Genomic DNA, 25,278 nt, shown 5'->3' with positions numbered 1-25,278 from the left:
CAGATCTTGCAGAAAATACATCTCTGTTCAGGCTGGGTTATTAAGAATTAACTCAGGGAGGAGGAAGAGCAGTAATACATCCCTAATGTCCTCTCTCGGAGAAGGCAATGGCACCCCACTCCAGTACTCTTGCCTGGAAAATCCCATGGACGGAGGAGCCTGGTTGGGCTGCTGTCTATGGGGTCACACAGAGTCGGACGTGACTGAAGCGACTTAGCAGCAGTAGCAATGTCCTCTCTATCTGGGAAAAATGCTTCCAAGTGTTTTGCTTTCTATGGAAGTTCTGTGATTCATTTTTAAATTTATAACTTCTTTTTTCTCCAAAGAGCAATTAGACTACAGTGAACTGTGGAGATCCTATACCTGGTGGTTATTTCTTCCTGCTCTCTCTCAGTAAACAGCATTTGAAATCACTCAGAAGTCGTCCCACATCACTGACTCTGAGTAGCTACTTCTAGAACCTTTCAGTTGAGGAAATAGCCAAGCTTTTAGAAGATGTCATGGCCTTACTAGTCTTAGGTCAAACCCACAAAGGTCCTAGATTTCTATTTATACCATGAGGACCTCCTAGATGGGAAGGAAAAAAAGGAAACATATCTTATACCCTAGATTCGATTTTTTAAATTAATTCTTTTTATTTAATAATATATAATAATATTTATTTATATAATTTAATAATATTTAATAATAATTAACTACTGGTTTATTTTTAGTGTCCCAATGCAATTTACAAAGTATTTATATCACCTCCTGTGTCCCTAGCACTGGTACCAGGATAGAGAATTCTACGATAGCCTCTGCCCTAAAGCATTTAAGGACCCTTGGGAATGAAGCAAGTGACAGTAAAACAGGAAGCACAGCTGGCTCCTCTCCTGGAAGGAGGCAGAAGGGAGCAGTAAATAAAGAAGAGTGGGAAGAGGGAAGTGATGGGCAAAGGAGCAGAATTTAGTTGTTCTTTTTTCACTTTGCATTCTAGCTCAAAAAAATAAAAAGCCATGGTATAGGACTCTCAGAAAGACAGTATCTCAAAGTTCTTTTGTTTATTCCTTAGAAAACACAACTCTCTACTCATGTACACTGAACTAATTCTTAAGTATCTTTGGACTAAAGATTTTCTTAATAGACCAGAAATTCAGAATTCAATATTTGAAAAACGAATTTCTAAGCATAGTGAGTAAGACTGTTTTGCTACAGATCCTCATCACATTTGATATTGGCCCATAGTAACCCTTGTTACATTTCCTTTCAGTGTTTATGACATGTTACAAATGGGTGGCTCAGTGAGTAAAGAATCCGCCTGCAACGCAGGAGACATAGGTTCCGTCCCTGGGCAGGAAAGAGCTGGAGGAGGGCATGGCAACCCAGTCCAGTATTCTTGCCTGGAGAATCCCAGGGACAGAGGAGCCTGGTGGGCGACAGTCCATGGGGTCGCAAAGAGTCAGACACGACTGAAGGGACTGAATACACGTGCTCACACAAATACAGCATGTTTGTTTCTTAGGTAAGAAACCAAGTTAGAATCAGTAACTTGTCCAGGATTATAAAGTACAGCTCCATCTCTGACTCTGTAAATCAGGCTTATACGCTCCCTGTGCATATAGCCTATAGGAGACTGGGTGGGGAGGGATGATATGCCTCATGCTGTTCATGCTCATGTGAAAAGCTGAGTTCTTAAACTGTTATGATCCATATTAGTGCTACTAACAGTGGGCGTGCACAAGAGAAATACCTTGAACTCGTGTCATATGAGTGAGTGAGTAAGAGCCGCTCAGTCGTGTCTGACTCTTTGGGACCCCATGGCTTATACAGTCCTTGGGATTCTCCAGGCCAGAATACTGGAGTGGGTAGCCACTCTCCAGGGGACCTTCCTAACCCAGGGATCAAACTCAGGTCTCCCGCATTGCAGGCAGATTCTTTACCAGCTAAGCTACCAGGGAAGCCCAAGAATACTGGTCGTGTCATATAGATAAATACTATAATATAATATTTTCTGGTTTTGGGTTTCTCCCATCAGGATGGAGGCAGCCTTGTAGGAGAAGTAAATGAAGATGGGGAGATGACAGGAGAGAAGATAGCCTACGTGTACCCTGATGAAAGGACGGCCCTGTATGGAAAATTCATCGATGGAGAGATGATAGAAGGGAAGCTGGCTACTCTTCTGTCCACTGAAGAAGGCAGGCCTCACTTTGAACTGATGCCTGGAAGTAAGTTGAATCTTCTTCGGATGGGTTGCTTTAATTCCAAAACAGGTTGTCAGGGCTTATTGGGGAGAAGTTAATTTCCTTGTCTTGTCTGGTGTATCAGCTTGGCCACTTATGAGACACCTCAGCACTTCAGTGGTTTACAACAGCAAACACAGGTCTGATAAGCAGCTGTATTCACTGGTCCGGGTGGGGCATGGCCAGGCCAGGTGGGACTCGAGGCTTCTAGTCAGTTCGGTGGTGGCGATGGTGGTTTAGTCGCTAAGGCATGTCCGACTCTTTGCGACCCCATGGACTGAAGTCCAACCAGGCCCTTCTGTCCATGGGATTTCCCAGGCAAGAATACTGGAGTCAGTAGCCATTCCCTTCTCCAGGGGATCTTCCCAACCCAGGGATCAAACCAGCGTCTCCTACTGATTGGCAGGCAGATTCTTTAACACGGAACCACCGTTCTCTAACGCTAGGGAAGCCCTGGTCAGCTCAGAGCCTGTGCTGTGTCTTAATTCTGGGCCCTGTCAGTTGGTTTTCTCAGGTGTCCACAGGAAGCCAGAGCATGAGCAGACACCTGCGATGCCTCTTGAAGCCTCGGTGTGTAACTGACACAAAGCCCCTTTCACCCACTTGTCATTGGTCAAAGCAAGTCACACGGCCAGGCCAAGCAAAGGCACTTTAGTAGCAGATACTGAGACTCACCTGGCAAGGGCATAGCTGTATAATTCTAATGCACAGGAGTGAAGAAATGACAGCAGTAATTTAATCAGTTTAAAATATATCTCAGGGGGAAAAAGAAACCCTACAGTTTAATGATTTAATTGATAAAGAATCAAATTAGGTAGATCTCCAAGTTGTAACGCTGACTCAACCTGAGTTCCGATTGGGGAAGATAAATGCACGTTGGCACCTGGGCTCTCTTCACAGTCTAACATTGAGACTTTCCCGGTGATCTGTGGTTAAGACGCTGTGCCTCCACTGCAGCGAGCATGGGTTCAGCCCCTGATTGGCTAAGATCTCACATGCTGAACTATGCAAGTGGTGGGAGGGGAAAGTCTAGCATCTTCTTGGAAGACATACTCCACACACAAATGAGCCTGTTGGTCTCCATGTTAGAAAAAGTCCCGTTTCCTTTTAGAAGTACAGGATGGCACCAAACTTTTTTCTTATTACGAAATTGTTTACTATAGAAAATCTGGAAAACCTACAAAGAAAAAATCAAGCTTTTATATTCTGAGTGGCACAATATTAAGAAAGCTAAATTGGTCTGATTCCTGAGAAAACAATGTATGAACGTGAAAGTCAAGTGCTCAGTCGTGTCTGATTCGCTGCGACCCCATGGACTGTAGCCCACTGGACTCCTCTGTCCATGGGGTTTTCCAGGCAAGAATACTGGAGTGGGTTGCTATTTCCTTCTCCAGGGGATGTTCCCGACATATATGTATTTCTAATCTAAGTTAAGGTATAAGAAGAATAAAGTAGAAAAGATAGTGCATCTAGGCACTGCTAGGCCTAGATAATATTTAGCTCTGTGGATTGGAAGGAGATTCTCCAAAGGGTGGTTGTCCAAAAATAGGAAACCTAGCGCTTTACATTTAGCTCCAACTTGGGTTGTTATAAATGTCTCCGTTTTTGTTTTTTTAAGTTAAAAACTGAGGCATTTTAAATGCAGTATGGGAATCTGGATTGGATCCTGGAACAGAAAAAGGACATTCGTGGAAAAACTGGTGAAGTCTGAATAAAGTCTGGAGTTCACTCAATAGTAACGCTATGTTGGTTTCTTAATTTGGACAAATGTACCATGTAACATAAGAAATTAACAGGAGAACAGTGAGGGGCATCAGGAGCTCTCTGTACCGTGTTTGCAACTTTTCTGTAAATTTAAAGTCATTCCACAATGAAGTGTTTATTTTTTTTTTAAGTGTAAAGGTAATCTTTGAACTTTAAACTCTAATATCTGCACTCTTCATGTCCATTTCAATAGCAGACAGTGTTACAATGTTTAGAAACGAGGAGATTCCAGCCAGGGGGAGATCCCAGTTGGTGATGCAGAGTTTAAAACTTCAGAAGTGGCAACACTTCTAGTGGCAAGAGTCTTGAACTTGAGAGTCACCTCGTTGGAGTCTTGGCTCTAGCATTTACTGTATTGTGGCTTGGGGCAGGTTACTTATCCTTTTAGAACCTGTTTCTTCCTTATAAAATACAGATATTGGCACCTACCATAAAGCCCCATCAGGGAAGTTACTGTGGTTATTACACTCTTCTTGGTATAAGTCTGAAACGCATTTTGGAAAGTGAGAGTAATCAGTCTCAGGGGAATTATGGTTTTTCTTAGAACTCCTGGATGCAAATAGCAAGCACCCTCTTCAAACTCACTTAAGACCAGAAAAGGAGGGGTGGGTTTATTGGCAAGATTCCAGCAGGCCTCAGTTCTTTTAAAGCTGGGTTGAACAATTTGGGTCTCAAAGGGGTCAGAAGGCATAGTTGCTCTGGGTGGGTGGGAGGAACCAGGCCCAGTCTTTGCTCTGTGTTCCGCCCCTCTTGTTTCTGTCTCCTTCCTCTTCCATTTACAAGTACCAAGCCACTGACTGGCTGAGAGGTGAGGGCTTTCAGGGTCATGTGGCTTCTGGCCCAGTGGTTGGGGGAGGAGCAAACAGAACGCACGGGTCTCACCTAAAACCCTCCTGACTGCCTTCTCCTGACTGTGCTCTTGGATCAACAAACGCTTCTTGCGGAGATTCCTTGTGCCTCTGCCTGGAATTTCTTCTCTCCTCATTTCTTCTTCGCCTCTTTACATAGCAATTCCATTCCCGGCTAATGCCTATTCCGTCTCTTTTTTAGTGCAATTATCAGCATCACTTGAATGTTTCCTAGAAATGCAGGTTATCAGGCCCCCTTCAGGACTATTAGATTGAAGTTGCATTTTTTAAATTTAATTCTTTAAATGTTTATCAGAGTATAGTTGATTTACAATGTTGTGTTAGTTTCAGGTGTATGATAAAGCGAATCAGTTATGCCCACACACATATCCACGCGTTTTTAGATGGTTTTGCCATATAGGCCATTCGAGTATTGAGTAGAGTTCCCTGCGATATGCAATAGGTCCTTATTAGTATTTTTTTGGCTGTGCCATGCAGCTTGCAGGATCTTAGATCCCCAACCAGGGGTTGAACCTGGGCCCTCGGCAGTGGAAGTGCAGAGTCCCAACCACTGGACTGCAAGGGAAATCCTTGCCTGTTCCATCCTTATGGCTTGGCTCTCCTCTTAGAAGTAACATTTGTCAACTGAATGGATGAATTGCAGTCCCAGGTCATAGTACCAATGACAGAGGAATAGAGGGAGGAGAGGGTGCCTTCAGCCTGTCTAAGGGAGTGGAGGGAGGGACGGTCAGTGTTGGAGAAGACACATTGACTCCTTGAAAGCAGGAAGAGATATGACATGACTCCTGCTTGTATCTGCACAGTCCCCAACGTGGTGTTTTATGTGTAGTTGGCACTTAGCACATTTGTGAGGAAAGTTTTAGTCTAAGGAAAGGAGATGGGAGCTCTTAGGAGAATTTGTGCACAATAGGATGTCTATTCCACAGAAATGTTTGGTTTGGGAATGTGGGGTTTCTGGGATTTGTTTTTTTTTTCTTATTTGAACTTCCTTTAATTGCTTGTGAGCTGGTTCTCAGCCTTCCCTGCCCTGCTTTACTGCAGGTGGGGGTGTCTGCCCCTTGCCTACATTTCCCAGACTCCGTGCCTCCAGCTTCTGTCTGCGTTTGGCCACAGACCAGGGACAGGAGCAGGGAGAAGCCCTCGGTGTGTCCCGTAGAGTCCCCAGCAGGGGCTTGTCTCCCGATTCCATTATCTAGCAGGTCACTTCCCCTCAGATCCAGCTTCCCTGGGCTCCCCCAGCTCCAGAGGTCCAGGAATGTCTCTGTGGCTCAGACGGTGAAGAATCTGCCTGCCAATGCAGGAGACCTGGGTTCGATCCCTGGGTGGGGAAGATCCCCTGAAGAAGGACATGGCAACCCACTCCAGTATTCTTGCCTGGAGAATTCCATGGACAGAGGAGCCTGCCAGGCTACAGTCCCTGGGGTCACAAAGTGTCGAACATGACTGAGTGACTAACACTGCTCCTATGACTCAGGGTTATGGCTTTCTGCTCTTGACAGTTTCTGGGCTCTTCATTTCCGCCTTTGGCTTCTCAGCTCTTCTGTCTTCTGTGTAACCAATTCCCTGTATTAAATTCTCTCTCTTGAAAATACTCAAATGGCCTGTGACATGGACTGATCTCAGACTTTTAGTCTGAAACATTAATTTGGGTTTTGATTGTATTAAAAAGAAAGAAAGAAAGAGGACCTGGTAACCATTGGTAACTGCTTAGGAACTGCTTAATGGATAATTTATGACGCCTTAGTGCCTAAAATGTTGACTTTTCAGGAGTAAACTTGTTTCTTTACTTATTAGCCTTTGGAACACCTTATGTCTTCCTCCTGCTCTGTGAGGGTTCTTGGAGGCTAATTTTTTGCAGAGAAGTAATGTTAATCCTCAAAGAAGGCAATGGGACCCCACTCCAGTACTCTTGCCTGGAAAATCCCATGGACGGAGGAGCCTGGTAGGCTGCAGTCCATGGGGTCGCTAAGGGTCAGACACAACTGAGCGACTTCACTTTCCCTTTTCACTTTCATACATTGGAGAAGGAAATGGCAACCCACTCCAGTGTTCTTGCCTGGAGAATCCCAGGGACGGGGGAGCCTGGTGGGCTGCCGTCTATGGGGTCGCACAGAGTCGGACGCGACTGAAGCAACTTAGCAGCTTAGCAGCAATGTTAATTCTAGAGTGGCTGTGTGCCTTCATTTCTGAAATAAATTACTAACTGGTTTCTGAACCACTTTAATAGAAATAAGATGACTTTGTTAATGCTTTATCAAAAGCAGTCTGTTCTCCTTAATTCTAGTGAGGCTGAATGTTTATTTTTAGTGAAGAAGACAATTGCCAAGGGTGGGTGGTTGGATTCTACAGACTGTGTCTAGTGTGAAAAAAAACCACAAGGAAAATTTAAAACTATTATCCAGTCTTATCCAACCAGAGAGAGATCTCAAGTTTTCATGACAAAGCCTTTTCTCGATTAAAATTTTTAGTTACACAAGCAGCTTTTAAATCATGTGAGTAAAGAAAAATGTGAATCAAAAGCAAAAATGGAATTTTAGGAGATATTCCTGATGGCTGTGAAGACCTGATAACAAAACTCCAGAGCAAATCAGAAAACTAACCATTTATATTTTGCACAGCAGTCTGTAATTACCGGTGTAAACCTGCTTGTAAGAAGCATGTTATCTAGGCAACCAGCAACTATTTCATGCTATCACGTAGTTTAATTAAATTAACATTATCACCTGGTACCCATGCCCTCTACTAAGCACCCAATTGCTGTATTCAATAATAACCTAAAAATATCTTTTAGCAACTCAATTCAGCATCACAAAGTTCAACAAATGAACCATCAGATTTTAATCCCCTAGTATAAGAATATTTGATGTTATGACGATATTTGTTATACTTAACGATTCTCAAATCAGGAATGATCTTAGAAGTATAACGTGAGTTCTACCAATGGGTTGGATGATGCTTAGATGTAGGTCACTCATGTAATTCCAGATATTTAAAGAATGAAAGAGTGAAAGTAAATTATGCTTTGCAACATGATATCCAACTTCATTATTATATTCCTGAACATAGTGAAAGCATCTCAGGAGTAATAAAAAATTGTTACTTTAGATTAACTTTTTCTTAAGTGTCTCTCTGTATTTTTTCCACTTGGATATTCAGCAAAAGAAAGAAACCCCATATGTGTATCTTTTACTAGGTGACAAAATGGGTTGGGATTTATGTATTCACTAATAAATTCTCTTAAAAATAATGAATGTTATTATAGTCACCAAGAGACGCATAATGAATATGATGGAGAATGAAGCTAAAAATTTTATTGTGTTTGCACACTCAGAATAAGTAAACTTTCTTATCATGAAAAAGTATTATTAAAAAAAGCTCTCCATTTATACTGAAGAATTTCATTCTAGTTGGTCTAACTTGAGTAACATTTTGCATTATTTAACTTATGCTTGTCCCATTGATGAGAGAAATGTTCTTGATGCACTTCCCTAACTCTGGGCCTGTACTGAAATTTTTGTTTGCTTTTTAGATTCGGTGTACCACTTTGATAAGTCAACTTCATCTTGCATTTCTACCAATGCTCTTCTTCCAGACCCATATGAATCAGAGAGGTAATTGTTCCCTTGTGGTTTTAATGACGTCATTTATGTAAGATTAAATAACTCTTGTGGTGGGAATTATTGCTCCTTGGTGGCCCTCTACTCAGGCTGAGTTCCCTAGCAGAAAAAAAATGTATATTCTGAGAAAGAGCGTTTTTATGGTCATACATCTGTCCCTGTAAGAGAGTTTCTCCGCCCATAAAGCACAGAATAGCCTGTGTGTCGGTCCCAGAGTGAAGCTTCTACAAAGGGACAGCAGTTGGGTCCAGCAGCCCGTTATGCCCTGCCCAGGTGTCCGCTTTCTTGGGGCTCTTGTCCTGGCAGCCTCTATTAGCCCCTTGGGAGCATTTCACACTCTTGAAACCTCTAGTCGAGGCAGGACCAGATGTCTGCTGCTTTACTTAGCCCAGCTGAGAGGGTCTGGAGCACAAGATAATTTCTTTATTCACTAAGGGAAGACAGAAGTAAATAAAATGTAAGAAGCATAAAAACATTCCAGCTTACAAATTACAGTTTCCTGATTCTATAAGCTCCATCCCAGAGTGTCAAGCCCCATTCCATTTGACATGCTATCTAAACTCTAGCTCTGGATTCCTGGAATGGCTTTCTCTGGTCTCTTGACTGGGGTTCGTATCCCCCAGCGACTGGCCTGTTTGTGGGTAAGAGTGCCATCTGCAGTTGACTTTCTCTTGGCCTCACTCTATAATCATGGCTTCCATTTCTTTTCTGTCTGCATCTGAGAAAAGGCCTCTTCCCTGGTTTAACCGACAGGGCTGACACTACAATGTCACAATGAACGAATGGCCCCTTTCTTGAGATGAGGCTTTGGCCTGTTTGCAGAGAGAAAAATTTGGTCTTTGTTAGCCCCGCAAACACAACAGTCCCCTAACCATATGTATCTGTCTTTTTTTTTGTTACTGTCATTGTGATAATGCCACATAACAGTAGCCTCAGACTACCAGCGATTTATGAAAGCAAATATTTTCTTTTGCACTCATACGTCTGTAGATTGGCTGAGGCTCAGCCACTTTCAACTGGGTTCCACTCGGCCCAGCTGGACTAGGCTGTGCTCCAGGTTTCAAGTTGGGTTCCGGTCTGTCTCACATGCCTTCATTCCAAGACTCAGGCTAAGCAAACAACAGCCCCCTGGGGCATATTCTCCTTGTGGAGATGAATAGAAGTTCAAGGAAGCTGAAAGAAACTTGCCATGCTTCTTAACACCCGAAACCTAGCTGTGCAGTCACTTCTGCCTAGTGGCAAAGCAGATCACACAGCCAGGACCAAGTCAGTTGGGCAGGGACGTTATCCTCCATGCAAGCTGAAGGGCAGTCACATGACCAAGAATCAGAATGACTCTGTCCCAGGGAGAGAGTCAGGAGGTGGAAGCAGTAATTCAGCCTTCCAGCCCATCAAATAAGCAGAAGATCTACATAACAGAAATCCCAAATGACCATTTCCACCAGACTTTTTATCCACCACAGGGGCTGGAATAACTGAAATTATGTGATTGGGGCATGTACTCTCCTAATAGGGACTTCCCTGGTGGCTCAGATGGTTAAAGCATCTGCCTACAATGCGGGAGACCCAGGTTCAATCCTTGGGTTGGGAAGATCTCCTGGAGAAGGAAATGGCAACCCACTCCAGTATTCTTGCTTGGAAAATCCCATGGACGGAGGAGCCTGTAGGCTACAGTCCATGGGGTCGCAAAGAGGAGCCTGTAGGCTACAGTCCATGGGGTCGCAAAGAGGAGCCTGTAGGCTACAGTCCATGGGGTCGCAAAGAGTTGGACACGACTGAGCCTCTTCACTTCACTTCAGGTAGTACAGGGGTAGAGAATCTGCCTGCCAGTGCAGGAGCCATAGGAGATGTGAGTTCGATTCCTGGATCGGGAAGATCCCCTAGAGAAGGAAATGGCAACCCAGTCCACTATTCTTACCTGGGAAATCCTGTGGACAGGGAAGCCTGGCAGGCTACAGTCCTTGGGGTCATGAAGAGTCAGACACAACTGAGCGACTTAACGTGCACGCCCTCACTCTCTTAATAAATCTTGTTCTATAATCATGAGTTCTATCTTCTTAAAACCAGCACTTGGCAAACTTGTTCTGTAAAGGACCACGTGGTCAATATTTTAGGCTTTGTGAGTTTCTACAGCAGCTACTCAAGTCAGCCTTTGTAACCCCAAAGCAGTCATTAGATAATACTGAACAAATAGGTGTGGGTGTGTCCCAATAAAACTTTATTTACAAAAACAGACAACAACCAGATTTGATCCTTGGGCCAGAGTTAGCTAATTTGTTATAAACTCCTTTGTTGGGAAGTACTTATTGAGTATCTTTTATTAATTATTTGTCACTCTTTTATGTAGAAGATTCATCTCAGGGTTGAGAACCTTGGGTATAGCTTTAATTAGCTTTGGGAAGTGTTTGCCTAGTCCAAGAAGACAGTGGAAATTGTCATTAATTAAAACATACAAATTTTTAAAAACCTCATATCAAGCACTGAGTTACTTTGTGAATATATACCAATAGTCTCTTTATTAGAGAGCAGTGAGAATCGTAAGTATACACCGTTCTCCAGTTTTCAAGACCAAAATCTGTATTTCACTTTTTCTTTCTTCGTCATTGGATTACTGTGAACTCACATTTTGGATTCTGTAGCCATGACGGTATTTGGGTGGTTAGTAAGGGATGATATATCAAACTAAAACAAAGCATTTGCCTTTTTTTTTCTTTTTAGGGTTTATGTTGCTGAATCTCTCATTTCCAGTGCTGGAGAAGGGCTGTTTTCAAAGGTAGCTGCGGGACCCGACACTGTTATGTCTTTTTACAACGGAGTCCGAATTACACATCAAGAGGTGAGTGGGGCAGAAGTGGGAACTCAGTTTGATTGGTGAAAGGGCTTTGTTTCAGACACCCTTGATTTTCTCATTGGTCCTTTTACTTTAATGCTCACTAAGAATATAAAGAAACAAAAGACTAGGCTTTTTTACAGAATTGCTCAGATATCGTTCTACAGCCAACCTCAGACTGCTATAGTAAAGATATAGATTAGATAGCTTATGAACAACAGAAACTTCTTTCTCACAGTTCTAGAAGCCAGGAAGTCAAAGATCAAGGTGCCAACAGATTCAGTGTCTGGTGAGAGCCTGCTTCCTGCTTCACTCATGTCCCTTTTTTTGCTGTAACTACACAATGCAGGAGGGATGAGGGAGTCTCAGGGGTCTCTTATAAGAACTCTGGTCTTATTCATAAGGGCTCTACCTGCCCCCATGGCCTAAACACCTTTCAAATTCTTTTTTTATATAAGGTAGGGGAAAGTTAATTAGTAAGTTGAAGGCTTCTCTGATGGCTCGTGGGCTTCCCTGTAGCTCAGATGGTAAAGAATCTGCCTGCAATGCAGGAGATCCAGGTTTGATCCCTGGGTGGGGAAGATCCCCTGGAGAAGGGATTGGCAACCCATTCCAGCATTCTGGCCTGGGAAATTCACATGGACAGAGGAGCCTGGTGGGCTACAGTCCATGGAGTCACAAAGAGTCAGACACAACTGAGAAACTAACACTTTCACTTTTCACTTTCTGGTGGCTCAGGGGTAAAGAACCCACCTGCCAATGCAGGAGACATAAGTTTTATCCCTGATCTGGGAAGATCCCACTTGCCACAGAATAACTAAGCCTGGGTGCCACGACCACTGAGCCTGTGCTCCAGAGTGCAGGAGCCGCAACTACTGAGCCCATATGCCTACCTGCTGAAGTCCGCTTGCCTTAGAGCCTATGCTCAGCAAAAAGAGGAGCCACCGCAACGAGAAGCCTGCACACCACAGCTGGAGAGTAGCCCCTGCTCACTGCAGCTAGAGAAAAGCCCATGCAGCAACAAAGACCCAGCACAGCCAAAAATCAATCAATCAATCAATCAATCAATTAAATTACTTGAAAAATAAATAGTAAGTTGAGCTGCCCTGCACTGCTCATGTATGCCCTTCCCACCATCAGTGTGTGGAGTATGCACCATCAAAGTGCAAGGGATGCCTTAGGCCAGGAGTCCCCAACTTCCAGGGTCTATTGCCTGATGATCTGCGGTGGAGCTGATGTAACAATGACAGAAATAAAGTGCACAATACACTTGAATCATCCTGAAACCATCCCCCACTGTGACCCATGGAAGGATTGTCTTCCACAAAACTGGTCCCCATTGCCAGAAAGGTTGGGGACCGCTGCCTTAGGCTTTTGCCGTATATGTGACACTCAAACCATGAGGTTAGGGATAAATGAGTTAATATCTTCAGTGTCCTTTGAGTTCCTGGGAGGAAGCTCATTTCCAACACTCACTTTCTTGTTTTCTGCAGGTTGACAGCAGGGACTGGGCTCTCAATGGGAACACCCTCTCCCTTGACGAGGAAACGGTCATTGACGTGCCTGAGCCCTACAACCATGTATCCAAGTACTGTGCCTCCTTGGGACACAAGGCAAATCACTCCTTCACTCCAAACTGTGTCTATGACATGTGAGTAGGACACCAAGCTGCCAGAGCCGCGGGGCCCCGGGAATGAAGAGGGCACCTCAGAGGCATATCCTGCCCCCAGGAAGGTGGCTCCCTTAGAATATCAGAGGGTCCTCTGCCAGGGGACTACTCATGCTTATTACTTGAAACTCAGAAAAGGGCTTCAAAGAGTAGACATGCTGTGGAAATACTATGCTTTGTGGTTGCTGTTTTATTGTGGCTTTTTCTGTTCTTCAGCACTCTCATTCTGGAAAATTAAGGCTAGTGTCATTGGAAGTAATAGTACAAATTGAAACTGCACTGCAGAGATTAGGGAATCCTTTTATGATGTGAAAGGAAGGAGGACTGTAAAATCCTACACCTAGGGCGTGAGGTCTGGGTATTAGAAAAAAACCAACCTATAAAGTCAGAGTCCCTATCATTTGACAGCCAAGAGGAACGAAATGCTGACACAGGCAACAACACGGATGAGCCTGTGAAAACACGCAAGGAGCCAGTCACTAAAGACCGTGTGGTGTGTGATTCCATTTCTATGAACAGTCCTCTATCGCCCCAGACACAGAATGCCCATCAGTGCTTGCCTAGAGCTGGGGGCCGGGCTTGGGGGAGCGAAAGTTGATGGCTAATGAGCGTGGGAGTTCCTTTTTATAATTTTATATTGGAGTATCGCTGATGAACAGGTTGCGGTAGTTTCAATTGGGCAGCAAAGGGACTCAGCCATACATACACATGTATCCATTCTCCCCCAAAGTCCCCTCCATCCAGGCTGCCACATAACCTTGAGCAGAGTTCCATGTGCTATACAGCAGGTCCTTGTTGGTTATCCATTTAAAATACAGCAGTGTGTACATGGCCATCTCCACCTCCCTAACTATCCCTTCCCCTCACCTTTCCCCTCTGGTAACCGTAAGTTCATTCTCTAAGTCTGGGAGTCCATTTCTGTTTTGTAAATAAGTTTTCGTTTGTATCACCTGTTTAGATTTCATGTGTACGTGATATCATATTATATTCCTCTTCCTCTGACTTACTTCACTCACTATGACAATCTCTAGGCCACCCATGTTGCTACAAATGACCTTATTCTTTTTCAACAGCCCATTGTATATATGTACCGCATCTTCTTTATTCATCCCTCTGTTGATAGATATTTAGGTTGTGGGAAGTTCCTTTTGAGGCTTCCAAAGTTAGTGGCTGTGGTTGCACAACTGAAAACCACTGAATTGTACACATTAAATGGGTGCATTTTATGAAGCCTGAATTACATCTCACCAGTCATTGGGAGAGGACAGTGGCACCCCACTCCAGTACTCTTGCCTGGAAAATCCCATGGACGGAGGAGCCTGGTGGGCTACAGTCCATGGGGTTGCTGGGAGTCAGACACAGCTGAGCGACTTCACTTTCCCTTTTCACTTTCATGCATTGGAGAAGGAAATGGCAACCCACTCCAGTGTTCTTGCCTGGAGAATCCCAGGGACGGGGGAGACTGGTGGGCTGCCGTCTATGGGGTCGCACAGAGTCGGACACAACTGAAGCGACTTAGCAGCAGCAGCACAGTCATTAGTTTTAAAAAATCAAATAATCCCTTTCAGTTTGAGCCTCCCCTTCCAATGGCACACTGAACCTCTTGGAAACATCCATGGATGAGAACCTTACCATTATCCACAAAGGCAGCTGTCTGGACAAACAAATACATATTATGGAGTTAGCTGTTGGGCTCTGGTGACTAGAAAGTTCTTTCTATTGAGCCCCAGTAGGTTTCCCTGTACTCTCCAGCCCTTGGCCCTAATTATCCCTTTTCTTCTTGTGTACAACGTCAATCTCTCTTCCACATAGTAGTCCTACACTATCATAGTAGTTTTCATGCACTCCCAAACTGTCTTCCCAAAGTCAAGCATCTCTGACTGTTCCTTAAAGGGATAGCTGAGATTCCATGTCACTGCTGTCCTTAGCTCAGCCTGAGGATGACAGTTCCTCCTAGCAGCCAGGAGCCGGGTGCAGTCTTTTCTGCTCAGCTGTAGTTTGCTGTTGCTTGGTTCTCTTGCTTGTGAACATAAGCGGGATCAGATCGTGTGCGTTTAATCTGTAGGAGAAGTGCCAGGATTCGCGTGTCCCTTCTTGCATCCCTGAGATGGCTTTAAAATTGTTCTGGCAGTCGCTTGTTCTCCTTGGCAGCCAGTACCAAGTACTGAAGCTACAACTTCTGTTTAAAGGGCGAGCAGAAATGGCAGAGGACATGTGTCATGTGAAATGAAACTGACACTGTTATTAACTCCAAGGCTTTTGTGGCCAATGTAAATTAGGCCAAAGCATCGTTCCAGGCTGCACACAGCTGAACAACAACCATTTAAACCCATGGTAACAAAGGATTATAAATGCTACTTGCTGCTGCTAAGTCGCTTCAGTCATGTCCGAGTCTGTGGGACCCCATAGATGGCAGCCCACCAGGCTCCCCAGTCTCTGGGATTCTCCAGGCAAGAATACTGGAGTGTGTTGCCATTTCCTTCTCCAATGCATGAAAGTGAAAAGTGAAAGTGAAGTCACTCAGTCGTGTCCGATTCTTCACAACCCCATGGACTTCAGCGCACCAGGCTCCTCCGTCCATGGGATTTTCCAGGCAAGAGTACTGGAGTGGGTTGCCATTGCCTTCTCCGATAAATGCTACTTAGGCTGCCCCTTAAAACGAATGAGTTTTGTGATTTAATGGCAAGGATATGATTTTTCTCATCAAAAGTAAGAGAGCACAGGGGAAAAGAGAAGAAACCATTTGTGCAAAATCAAGTCCCTCCTCAGAAATTTTTTTTTCAAGCCCAGTGTGAATGATTAATTACTTGGGGTCATGGAGAGACTGTGCCAAGTCACTTCAGGTGTGTCCAACTCTGCGACCCTATGGACTATAGCCCGCCAGGCTCCTCTGTCCATGGGCTTCTCCAGGCAAGAACACTGGAGTGGGTTGCCATGCCCTCCTGCAGGGGATCTGACCCAGGGATCAAACCCACATCTCTTATGTCTCCTGCCTTAGCAGGTGGGTTCTTTACCACAAGCACCAGAGAAGCCCCAGGAGAGACTATCTGAATAATAATCAGATAGAACATTCAGATACCATTCCATGGGATTCATTTGTTTCTAAAATCATTGGTACTGTTATGCACACTTTAACACAGAACAACAACGTCTGCAAGCTGTTTTAACTGTAGTCCAGTACAGTGTGCCAAATGACAGACAGGAACTGCTTCCTTTGCTATAGATATAGGCTACTCATCAACAAGGAGCCGAACTGCGTGCTCAGAGGTGTGGTCTGAGGGCTGATCTTGCCCAGTGTTTCCTGAGCGCTTTCTCCAGGCCAGTACTGTGGTACAGGCTTCTGTGCACGATGTCATTCAATCTTCCCAGTAACTTCGTGGGGCCACCAGTATTACTGGTGATTATTACCAGTATCCTAGATCAGGGACAGGAAACACAGGGCTCTTGTCAAAGTGAAGTGCTCTAAACCTCTGTGCTTTAGGGCTGCCTTGAAGAATCGGCACCTGAGACTGAGTTCTTTCTTTTCAGTCTGTCTATTTTCTCCTCTGAAAATAATGAAAATGAGTAGGAAAATGAAAATGCAAGAGGATAATAAGAGAAATCTTAGGCTTCTTGTGGGATTTTTTTTTTTGTTTTTTGTGGTGTACCACAAGGTTAACTAGAGCTCCATTTCAAGATTTTTTTTTTGAAGTATCTGATTTATAATATTGTGTTAGATTCAGATGTACAACAAAATGATTCAGATATATATATATATATATCTTCTTTTTCAGATGCTTTTCTTTTGTAGGTTGTTATAAGATATTAAATATAGTTCCCTGTAGTGTACAGTAGGTTCTTATTGTTTATTTTCTACATAGTATTGTGTATCTATTAATACTAATCCCATACTCCTAATTTATCCCTCCTCCCTCCCCACCTTTCCCTTTGGCGGCCATAAGTTTGTTTTTCTTATGTCTGTGAGTCTGTGTTTTGTAAATTAAGTTCATTTGTATCATTTTTTTCAATTCTATGTATAAGCGATATCATATGATATTTATCTTTGTCTGACTTACTTCACTTAGTATGATAATCTCTAGGTCTGTCTACATGCTGCAAATGGCAATATTTCTTCCTTTTTTATGGCTGAGTAATATTCTACTGTAAGGAGTATTGTTTTTTAGTGAAATATTTTAGAGACCACGAGTTGTGATTTTCATAAGTAATTCCCAAATCCCTGGTCCAGGAATATCTTTTGTGCCAGAGCGCATTTGAGAATTCTGTGCATGTGCACAATCTCACACATCCACAGGCTTGCTTACATGCTTAGTCACTGATGAGAGTCTTCAGTTGTCCCAGGGACACGGTGGTGGTAAGGAACCTACCTGCCTGCCAGTGCAAGAAACACAAGAGATGCAGGCTCAATCCCTGGGTCAGGAAGATCCCCTGGAGAAGGAAATGGCAACCCACTCCAGTGTTCTTGCCTGGAGAATCCCATGGACAGAGGAGCCTGGCGGGTTACATAGGGTCGAAAAGAGACAGCTATGACTGAAGTGACTGAGCACAGCACAGCACTTTGTCACCGCAGGAACTCTTGGAGGATAAAAATCACTAGTCTCATGATTGCAGAGGAGGAAAGTGAGATTCAGAGCTGCACAGGTGAGTTTCCAGAAGGAGGCAGTAACAACGTGCGGAACCAGGACTCACACCAGAGTCTTCAACCCCAAATTAAGTGTGCTTGCCAGGGCGCAGGACACCCAGGACGGGCAGACACTGAGGCCCCTTGACGTGAGGATGCGGCTGTTCCTCTTCATCCCACACAAAGTATGTCTGTACGCCGCAGACACACCTCTTCCCCCAAGTGCTTGCCATCACGCACCATGTGCCGTCTAACTTAGGATCTAGGACCTTCTGTAATGTTTCAGTGCCCTTTGTTCAAAATGTAAATGAACCAGACAGATTCAATCATATGCATACAAAAATATAAGATTTTCTCTGGCCATGCCTTCCACGTATGTGCAGCCCTCCAGGCTCGTCTGTCCATGGGATTCTCCAGGCAAGAATACTGGACTGGACTGCCATGCCCTCCTCCAGGGGATCTTCCCAACACAGGAATCAAACCCAGGTCTCTTACATCTCCTGCATTGGCAGGCAGGTTCTTTACCACTAGCACCACTTGGGAATCCCTTGTTAGAGGAGACAAATCTATTAATACTTATTTAGCCCCTGCTCTCCTGCAGGGAGCTGTGCAGGTGAGCCGGGCTGGGAGCCTTCAGTAGATGAGCACAATCCTAGCATGAGCCCAGCCTCTCCCTTCACAGCGTGGGTCAGCGGGAAATCTGAAAGAAGCAGGGTGGCAGGGCTTCCCTCTTGCAAAGAAATCTTCATTTACTTTCAAAACTAGAAAATAACACTTCCTCAAGAAGTACAGGATGGAATACAGCATTTTTTGCTTTTGAAAATCCACAGGGCTCTCTCTTAAAACTCCAGAAGTGCCCTTGCCCTGAGACACAGTCAGGTAATCTGATGCTACAGGCCGGATGAGCTGAAATGCTGACAGACTACACTGAATCTGATTTCTCATTAAAGACAGATTTTTGGGGTAGATCTGGCTATTGATTTATAAATACAGAGGGCCAAATATGCTCAAAAAGAAAGATAGGGCCATACTTTTTATTTACTTACTTACTTATTTTGGCCATCCCAAATGGCAGGTGGGCTCTTAGCTGGAACCAGGGGTCCAGTCCAGCCTCTTGCATTGGAAGCAGAGAGTCTTAACAACTGGACCACCAGGGAAGTCCCAGGGCCATGCTTTTTAAGCCGCAATGCAGTGGTAAAGAATCTGCCTGCAGTGCAGGAGGCAGGAGATGAGGGTTCGATCCCTGGATCAGGAAGATCCCCTGGAGGAAGAAATGTCAACCCACTCCAGTATTCTTGCCTGGAGAAGCCCAAGGACAGAGGACACTGGCGGGCTATGGTTCATGGGGCCACAGAGAGTCAGACATGACTGAGCGACTGAGCGTGTACACATGAGTCCCCTGGGGGAGGGGAAGTGGTGTTCAAATGCAGACTCTACTGCCACGTCTGGGTGGGGTAGCCTAAGTGTCACCGTGAGCACCAGGCTCCCAGGGAACACTGATGCTGGCTCCTCTGTGACCGTCACCCTGAGGACCTGCCCCTGGTGTCTAGGCCACAGCATGTGGGTGATCCCTGTCTCAGCCCTTCTAGCCTTTGCATCTGACCTTCTGGTCCACCTGGGAATGACTGTGTGCCTCTTGATGTCTAGGTTTGTCCACCCCCGGTTCGGGCCCATCAAATGCATCCGCACCCTCCGAGCCGTGGAGGCCAACGAGGAACTCACCGTTGCCTATGGCTACGACCACAGCCCCCCAGGGAAGAGCGGGCCAGAAGCCCCCGAGTGGTACCAGGTGGAGCTGAAGGCCTTCCAGGCCACCCAGCAGAAGTGAAAGGCCTGGCTCCGGGCTTCAGGGGACCTGGAATAGAAACTTGGATCTATGCACTACGTTTATCTGACAACGGGACAACCAGGGACTGCTCATGCTGTGACATCACACCCTCTCTGCGTTCGCTACGACTTTCTCGAATACTAACTAGGTCTGACTGTATTACTCATACCAGATTTAAAATTAGCTAGCCTCGCAACAACGCCCTCCTGAGAGGTACTGTCGAGCACTTGACAGAAGACAGCATGATGTTCTTGGGTGGTTCAAGTCTAAATCTGTACCGCTTTAGAGATGCCAAATGATTAGACTGAAAAAAGGGAAAATAAGGGGGTTTTTCAGTCATTTTTAGTCAGTGGTTTTTCCATGAGATTTATTTCTATGGCCAATGCAAATTGTGGTGTCACACTTGCATATGCGCCATACGAAGGGGAGAATTACTACATTTTTATTCTGTAAATGTAGTATAATTTGCCTTTTAACCTTTGATCTGTCTCTTGCAATAGAATGGCTTTGTTTTTTGCCCCCTAGCGAACAGAACCCCACTTTTTGAGTCAGTTCACCCCTTAGTCCTCTTCTCTCTCTTAGGTATCTTTCACAAGAGAAAACTTCCAAACAGATTTCGTGTCCTCGCCAGCGTGTAGGTCTCTCTGGCTCTTTCTATCGATCTGTCATTGTTTCATTATTATGTCCTAATATAAAGACCTGGCTCCTAGTGCCAGGCTATTATTATAGAATTATTATTCTCGCATGTAAACAAAGATATCTTTGCTTTAAGATGTGAGAAGAGATGAATTTACTTTGTTTGCATTAAGTTATGGAAGAGTTGTAATATATACTTTAAGAAAGAAGAGAGGGAAATTAGTATTTCTAAGCAGTAACTGTGGCAATTTTGCAGTATCTTCAATAGTGCTAGTCATTTTTTTTCTCCTTAGATACACATTAAATGTACATAACATAGAGCAGTCTGGCTTGTGGCGCAGTACATTGAATTCAAAAGTCAAATAGCAAACTTGAATTCTAATCCAGAATTTGAAAGTCCTTTGTTTTGTTTCTTTTTAAATCGCTACTATTAAGAGAGATGTACTGATCACTAGGTACAAATCAAACCTTAACTGCTAAAACTAACTCTTCATCATTGTAATTTCAAATCATTTACCTGCTTCAAAGCCTTGTGAATTAAGATTAACACCTGTATAGTTTAAAAGCAACCGTATCGATAGCATTTCAGTCATTTTGCTAGCCATGTGTAATCACAACTGCAGAAATAAAGAGAAACCCCCCTGTTTTTTAGTTTAGCTAATTAGGTATGTAATTTAACTGGGATTGCTCTGAATGAATTCTGAGAGTTTGGGGGTCATGGCAAGTGCCCTTGCCACATGCCACAGCTACGCCTTCCCTAGATGCCTCGCTTGGAGCTGGGCATCTAGAGATTAACATTTGTTCCAAGTCGCAGCTGTCAGCAGAGCACCTGTCACCAAGTCAGTCTGGTCTTGAAAGCTGAAGCCTTCCACACTGTAGCTCCTGTAACTAGGGGAGGCTCAGAAAGGAGAAAAGAAACAGGCAGGGGGAAGTTGGCTATTTTGTGTCAGTTACACGTGCTGTGGGAAGAACTTCACAGAAGTGCTTGATCCAGGGCTGCTCACAGCTTTCAGTTCTGGCAATTGGCTCCAGGCACAGGATTCAGCCTTTCCCTTGGTTAGACTTTCCCAGAGCCCCTGTGTCCCCCCGGCAGAGCGGCTAAGTGGCCTTGGTTTCAGGGAGATATGCTGCTGGTTCGCTTGTGAGAAGTTCTGAGGGCTGCCAGAAAGATCTTCCAGGAAGGGAACTGAGAAGTTTTCAGATTAAAAGGCACCAGGATAGGATCGCTTCTATTCTGTAGAAAGAGACCGTTCAGTGAACTGTGACAGACGACGGAGTCTTGGGACTTGTATTCCGACAGGTGCTTTCCTTCAAACGTGTCCCAAAGTGAGTGACTGTCTCCAGAGAAAGATGGCTTGAACTAACCCTGGTCGGTGGCGTTGGGAGTGAGGTCAGGGGGAAGACTGGCACAGAACCCCACAGCAAGGACTTCAGGCTGCCCTGGGGTGTCATTTCTATACCAATGGGCTACCCCGTTCAAATGGAATTTCTCTTTTCTTTTGATAAAAGCGATCGAAGTGAATTAAATAGTAGTGATTAACCAGCACAAATCCATTTTTCAGATGACATCGTGAATGACAACACTTTGAGTTCAGAGCCCGGCAGTGTGTCTGTGACAGTCAGACACATCAGAGGAGGCAGTGCCTGCAACCCGAGCCTCTCTGCATCTCCGGGCTCTTCTTTCTCATGCCCTCCGCTTTCTTCTCTCTCTCTGTCATCTGTGAGAATGCCCCAGTGTGCCTACATAGCAACCTACCAGCTGATCCCGCCTCCCACCAGCTGATCCCCCCCTCCCACCAGCTGATCCCCCGCTCCCACTCCCTCTGTGTGCTCCCCTGGGGCCCTGTCTGTCTTTCCCTCTGGGAGTACCTCTCTCCATCACTCTGCATCCATGTCTGAATCTACCGCTCGTCCTATCCCCTGCCCTCCTGACACTCCTAAATGTAAGACTTCATCACAGGGTGGGGTTAGAGGGCGCCTTAAGATTCACTGTGTTCTGTAGGTAGACAAAACCGCCAAGGGGGTCGGGGTCCCCTGAGGAATGAACTGCTGAGGGAATAAGGGTGTTTTTTCCCTGTTTGAGCCAAAGCTGAGGGATGTATTTTTCTACTGAGTCTTGATATCCGCTGTGGAAGGAGCTGTGTCAGGAAGCAGGTAGTTTCATGAGCAACGGCACAGAAGTGTGGAAGAATCCGTGTAGTGGGGATACAGGAGTAACTTTCTGGCTCCCCAGAAAAGGCCAGTGCTGAGATGGGTATGTGATGCCATGGTCCCCAGGAGATTCAATCAGAGCCATCTCAGTCCAACCCCTGCATGACTAGCTTTTTCCTTAGCAGCTTTTCTATGACAAAATATTATCTTGTGTTAGAGTTAGGAATAGGAACTAATCTGTAGGAGTATGTCCCCAAACGGGCATTTGAATGGACTCAGAAAAAAACAAACGTAAGGATTGAATTTCTGAAAAAGGAATGATGAGATTAAAAAGCAACTGGCATGGAAGACTTGAGTTTTGCAGTACCTATTCTTATTTTAACCTGCTTCATCCCTGGTCTGCCTGAGACACTGAGAAGAAAATTTGTTGTTGAAGAGCCCTTTGAACCTGTCTGAGGCTGTCTTTAAACTTATCTGCCCTCTGGGGGTTCTTCACACTTGAAAAACAGTTTCCTCATCACCAACAACCTGAAAAAGGCCAGCCTGAAGGCCAAGTGTAACCATTGACGATATTTAGTTGTAACCATAAAATTGCAGTAACTGTGAACAGTGAGTTCAAGGGTTGTCTTCTCCGTGAGTCGTATGTGGCACTTTAGTAACTTTCCTTTAATCTATGAAATTCTAAATCACTCACTGCAAACTGCATTTAAGATCTTCCAGGAAGGTATCGTTTTTCTGTTGTGCTTTGTTTTAAAACAGTTGCCTCAAGTTTCTGTCTTAAGAGTAGTGATTTAGAATCCAGACATCTTCTGTTTTAGAAAAACAAGCAAAACTATGTTGCAAGACTGATAGTGGTAATGTTTATTTGCCGCAGATCAAAGGTTCACAAAATATATGAAATTTTTACATCTACTTGAGGTACCTTGATAGTTTTTTTTTTTTTTTTCTGTTTTTTCAGGAATTTGGAACTTCGGTGTCTATTTTTATTTAAAAAATACTAAATTGTTAAGGTTTTATTTTGCCAAATGTGTGCAGACATATTCAAAGCAATGAAAACTATTTCAAGCCATACAACCACAGGGATGGAAACCCTTTTCACAAATTTTAATGTGTTTGTATGTAAATAGATGTTTGTATGAACTATTTTCATGGTAGAATGAATATATTTAAATGAAGTTGAATTATTCCAGTGCTATTTAAACAAATTGCAAAAATTTTTGGTGAGAATTCTCTGAGTCTATTGAGATATAATGCAGATCAATTTTGATTTTTAAAGAATCAAAAGCCTACAAATAACTCTGCCGCGTGGCAACTTCCCCGCGTTGTTGCCCCCGACGTGGAGACAGCTTGTAGGCTTCCCAGTGCCTCAGCCGCTTCCTGGTGGAAGTTAGGTGCTCGTGGAGTTGTGTCCACCCTTCAGTGACATCACTCCAGGCCTTCAGGGGCCGGGAGTGACTCAGAGGCATTAGAGACACCGGTGCAGTTATCTGGAGCACAATTTCTTTGCAGGGCAGCAGAATCAGAAGCCAGACGTGGCCATGGGAACCTTGGAACGGGTTTTCTGGCCGCCATCCACCGTCACCCTTACTGCCTAGTCACACACGTCAGGGAGGCTGCCCTGAGTGGAGTTGGGGTTCAGATCCCCCGGGTGGGGCTTCTTCGGTTTTGCCAGCAGTCCCTGCCTCCGGGCCTTCACCTCGAGAGAGGATGGAGGAGGGTCCTGCTGGCAAGGCAGGGCCCATTTCTCAGCACAGTCCACTTCCTGTCTCAGCTCTGGGCAACTATGCACCCAAGCACCGAACTTTCCACCAGAGAGAGACATCCTTGGATAACGCAGATCATTGCTTCCTCTGTCTGTGACTTGACACACCGTTGTTAGAAGTCGTTTTAACATCAAGACCAGTCACCTCCCTAGGACATACCTCCCAACTGCCCTGACTCTTACTAGAACACTCCTTTATAATGATAGTCAACTTGAGTGGGTTTTGTTTTTTTCCACTTTGGTCCTGGATGAAATGAAATGATAAATATGATGACAGATTTTCACTGTGTATACTAGCAATATGTACACATGTACTGATGTATCTTAATATACGACTTGGTTACATTTTGGATGACTGTCACTCATCTCGATTCATGCATTGGGAAGCTACAGGGACTACGTCGTGTCTGCTTATCATAGAAGAAAGTTGGGTTCATGGTTCCGAGCTCCCTACTTCAAGAGTTTTTTCTCCTGCGTTTTCTGTGTTCTCTTTTTATCCTGAAACAAATCAATTAGGTTGTGAGGTATGTTTAAGGATTGGAAGCCAAGGGAATGCTTTCAGCATTTATTGCAACCAAAAGTTAACCTCATCACAGTTAATGAGCATCTTTGATTGGTCTTTTGTGGAATTTGAACTAAATCTATGAGCCTTATTCAATATCTATAATTCTATGGTTTTTTTAAATTATGGGAAATTAATGAAAGATGTTTACATGAATAATGTTCGCCCTTACTGTGTTATGAATGAGTTTTTTGTAGTGTGTCTGGGTGCATGTGCAAGAGAGTAGGAAAAATGTTTCTGAAACAAAACTTGACAAATATTTGTAATGAGAAGTCAATTTAAAGATTGCTATAATTGCGCTATAGAAACAATGCAAGTATTAAACAAAATATACAATCACCTGTCATTGTCTTCCTTTGGTTGCAGAAAAGCAGTAACATTTCTCATGCCATGTCTATCTATATATTTAAATTACTATGCAAACTTTACATTTGAACTAGTTTCAAAATGGTATTCACCTTTTACCATTTTCAAAGCATTATAGTAAGAACTGAGAGAGGGCTATGGAAAGATTAGAAGCATCCTGTATATTTGGCATAATACCACATACACCCATGAATCCAGAAAAATTAGCAACATCAGCCAAATATATCTGATCGACTCCATAAATGTTAAGAGTATTGAACGGAAAAGAGAAAAATCAGGGAAAAGGTAAGAAGAATGGGAAACTCATGGTTAAGATACAGGAACGTTGTTAGATGTCATGATAGATATTGGTGATCTTAGGATAGCTTTGAGCCAAGGAAGCCAGGA

At 44.2% G+C, this 25,278-nt stretch overlaps 1 protein-coding gene across 2 annotated transcripts in view; it reads left to right on the top strand.

The window, feature by feature from the left end:
- SETD7 (SET domain containing 7, histone lysine methyltransferase) overlaps window positions 1-24,864 on the top strand; it is a 57,277-nt gene extending 32,413 nt beyond the window's left edge. For both annotated transcript variants that reach the window (XM_070386556.1, XM_070386557.1), the window contains exons 5-9: window positions 2,015-2,204; window positions 8,382-8,463; window positions 11,188-11,305; window positions 12,793-12,950; window positions 19,234-24,864. In XM_070386556.1, coding sequence (XP_070242657.1) covers window positions 2,015-2,204; window positions 8,382-8,463; window positions 11,188-11,305; window positions 12,793-12,950; window positions 19,234-19,414 — 729 coding nt within the window. In that variant the 3' untranslated portion in view covers window positions 19,415-24,864. The remainder of the gene's footprint in view (window positions 1-2,014; window positions 2,205-8,381; window positions 8,464-11,187; window positions 11,306-12,792; window positions 12,951-19,233) is intronic.
- Window positions 24,865-25,278: the final 414 nt, after the last annotated feature.

The sequence above is a fragment of the Bos mutus genome, chromosome 17 (genome assembly GCF_027580195.1).
Source record: "Bos mutus isolate GX-2022 chromosome 17, NWIPB_WYAK_1.1, whole genome shotgun sequence".
NCBI classification, from domain to species: Eukaryota; Metazoa; Chordata; class Mammalia; order Artiodactyla; family Bovidae; genus Bos; species Bos mutus.
The sequence above is the reverse complement of the archived record's forward strand: the minus strand, read 5'-3'. Positions and strand labels throughout refer to the sequence as shown.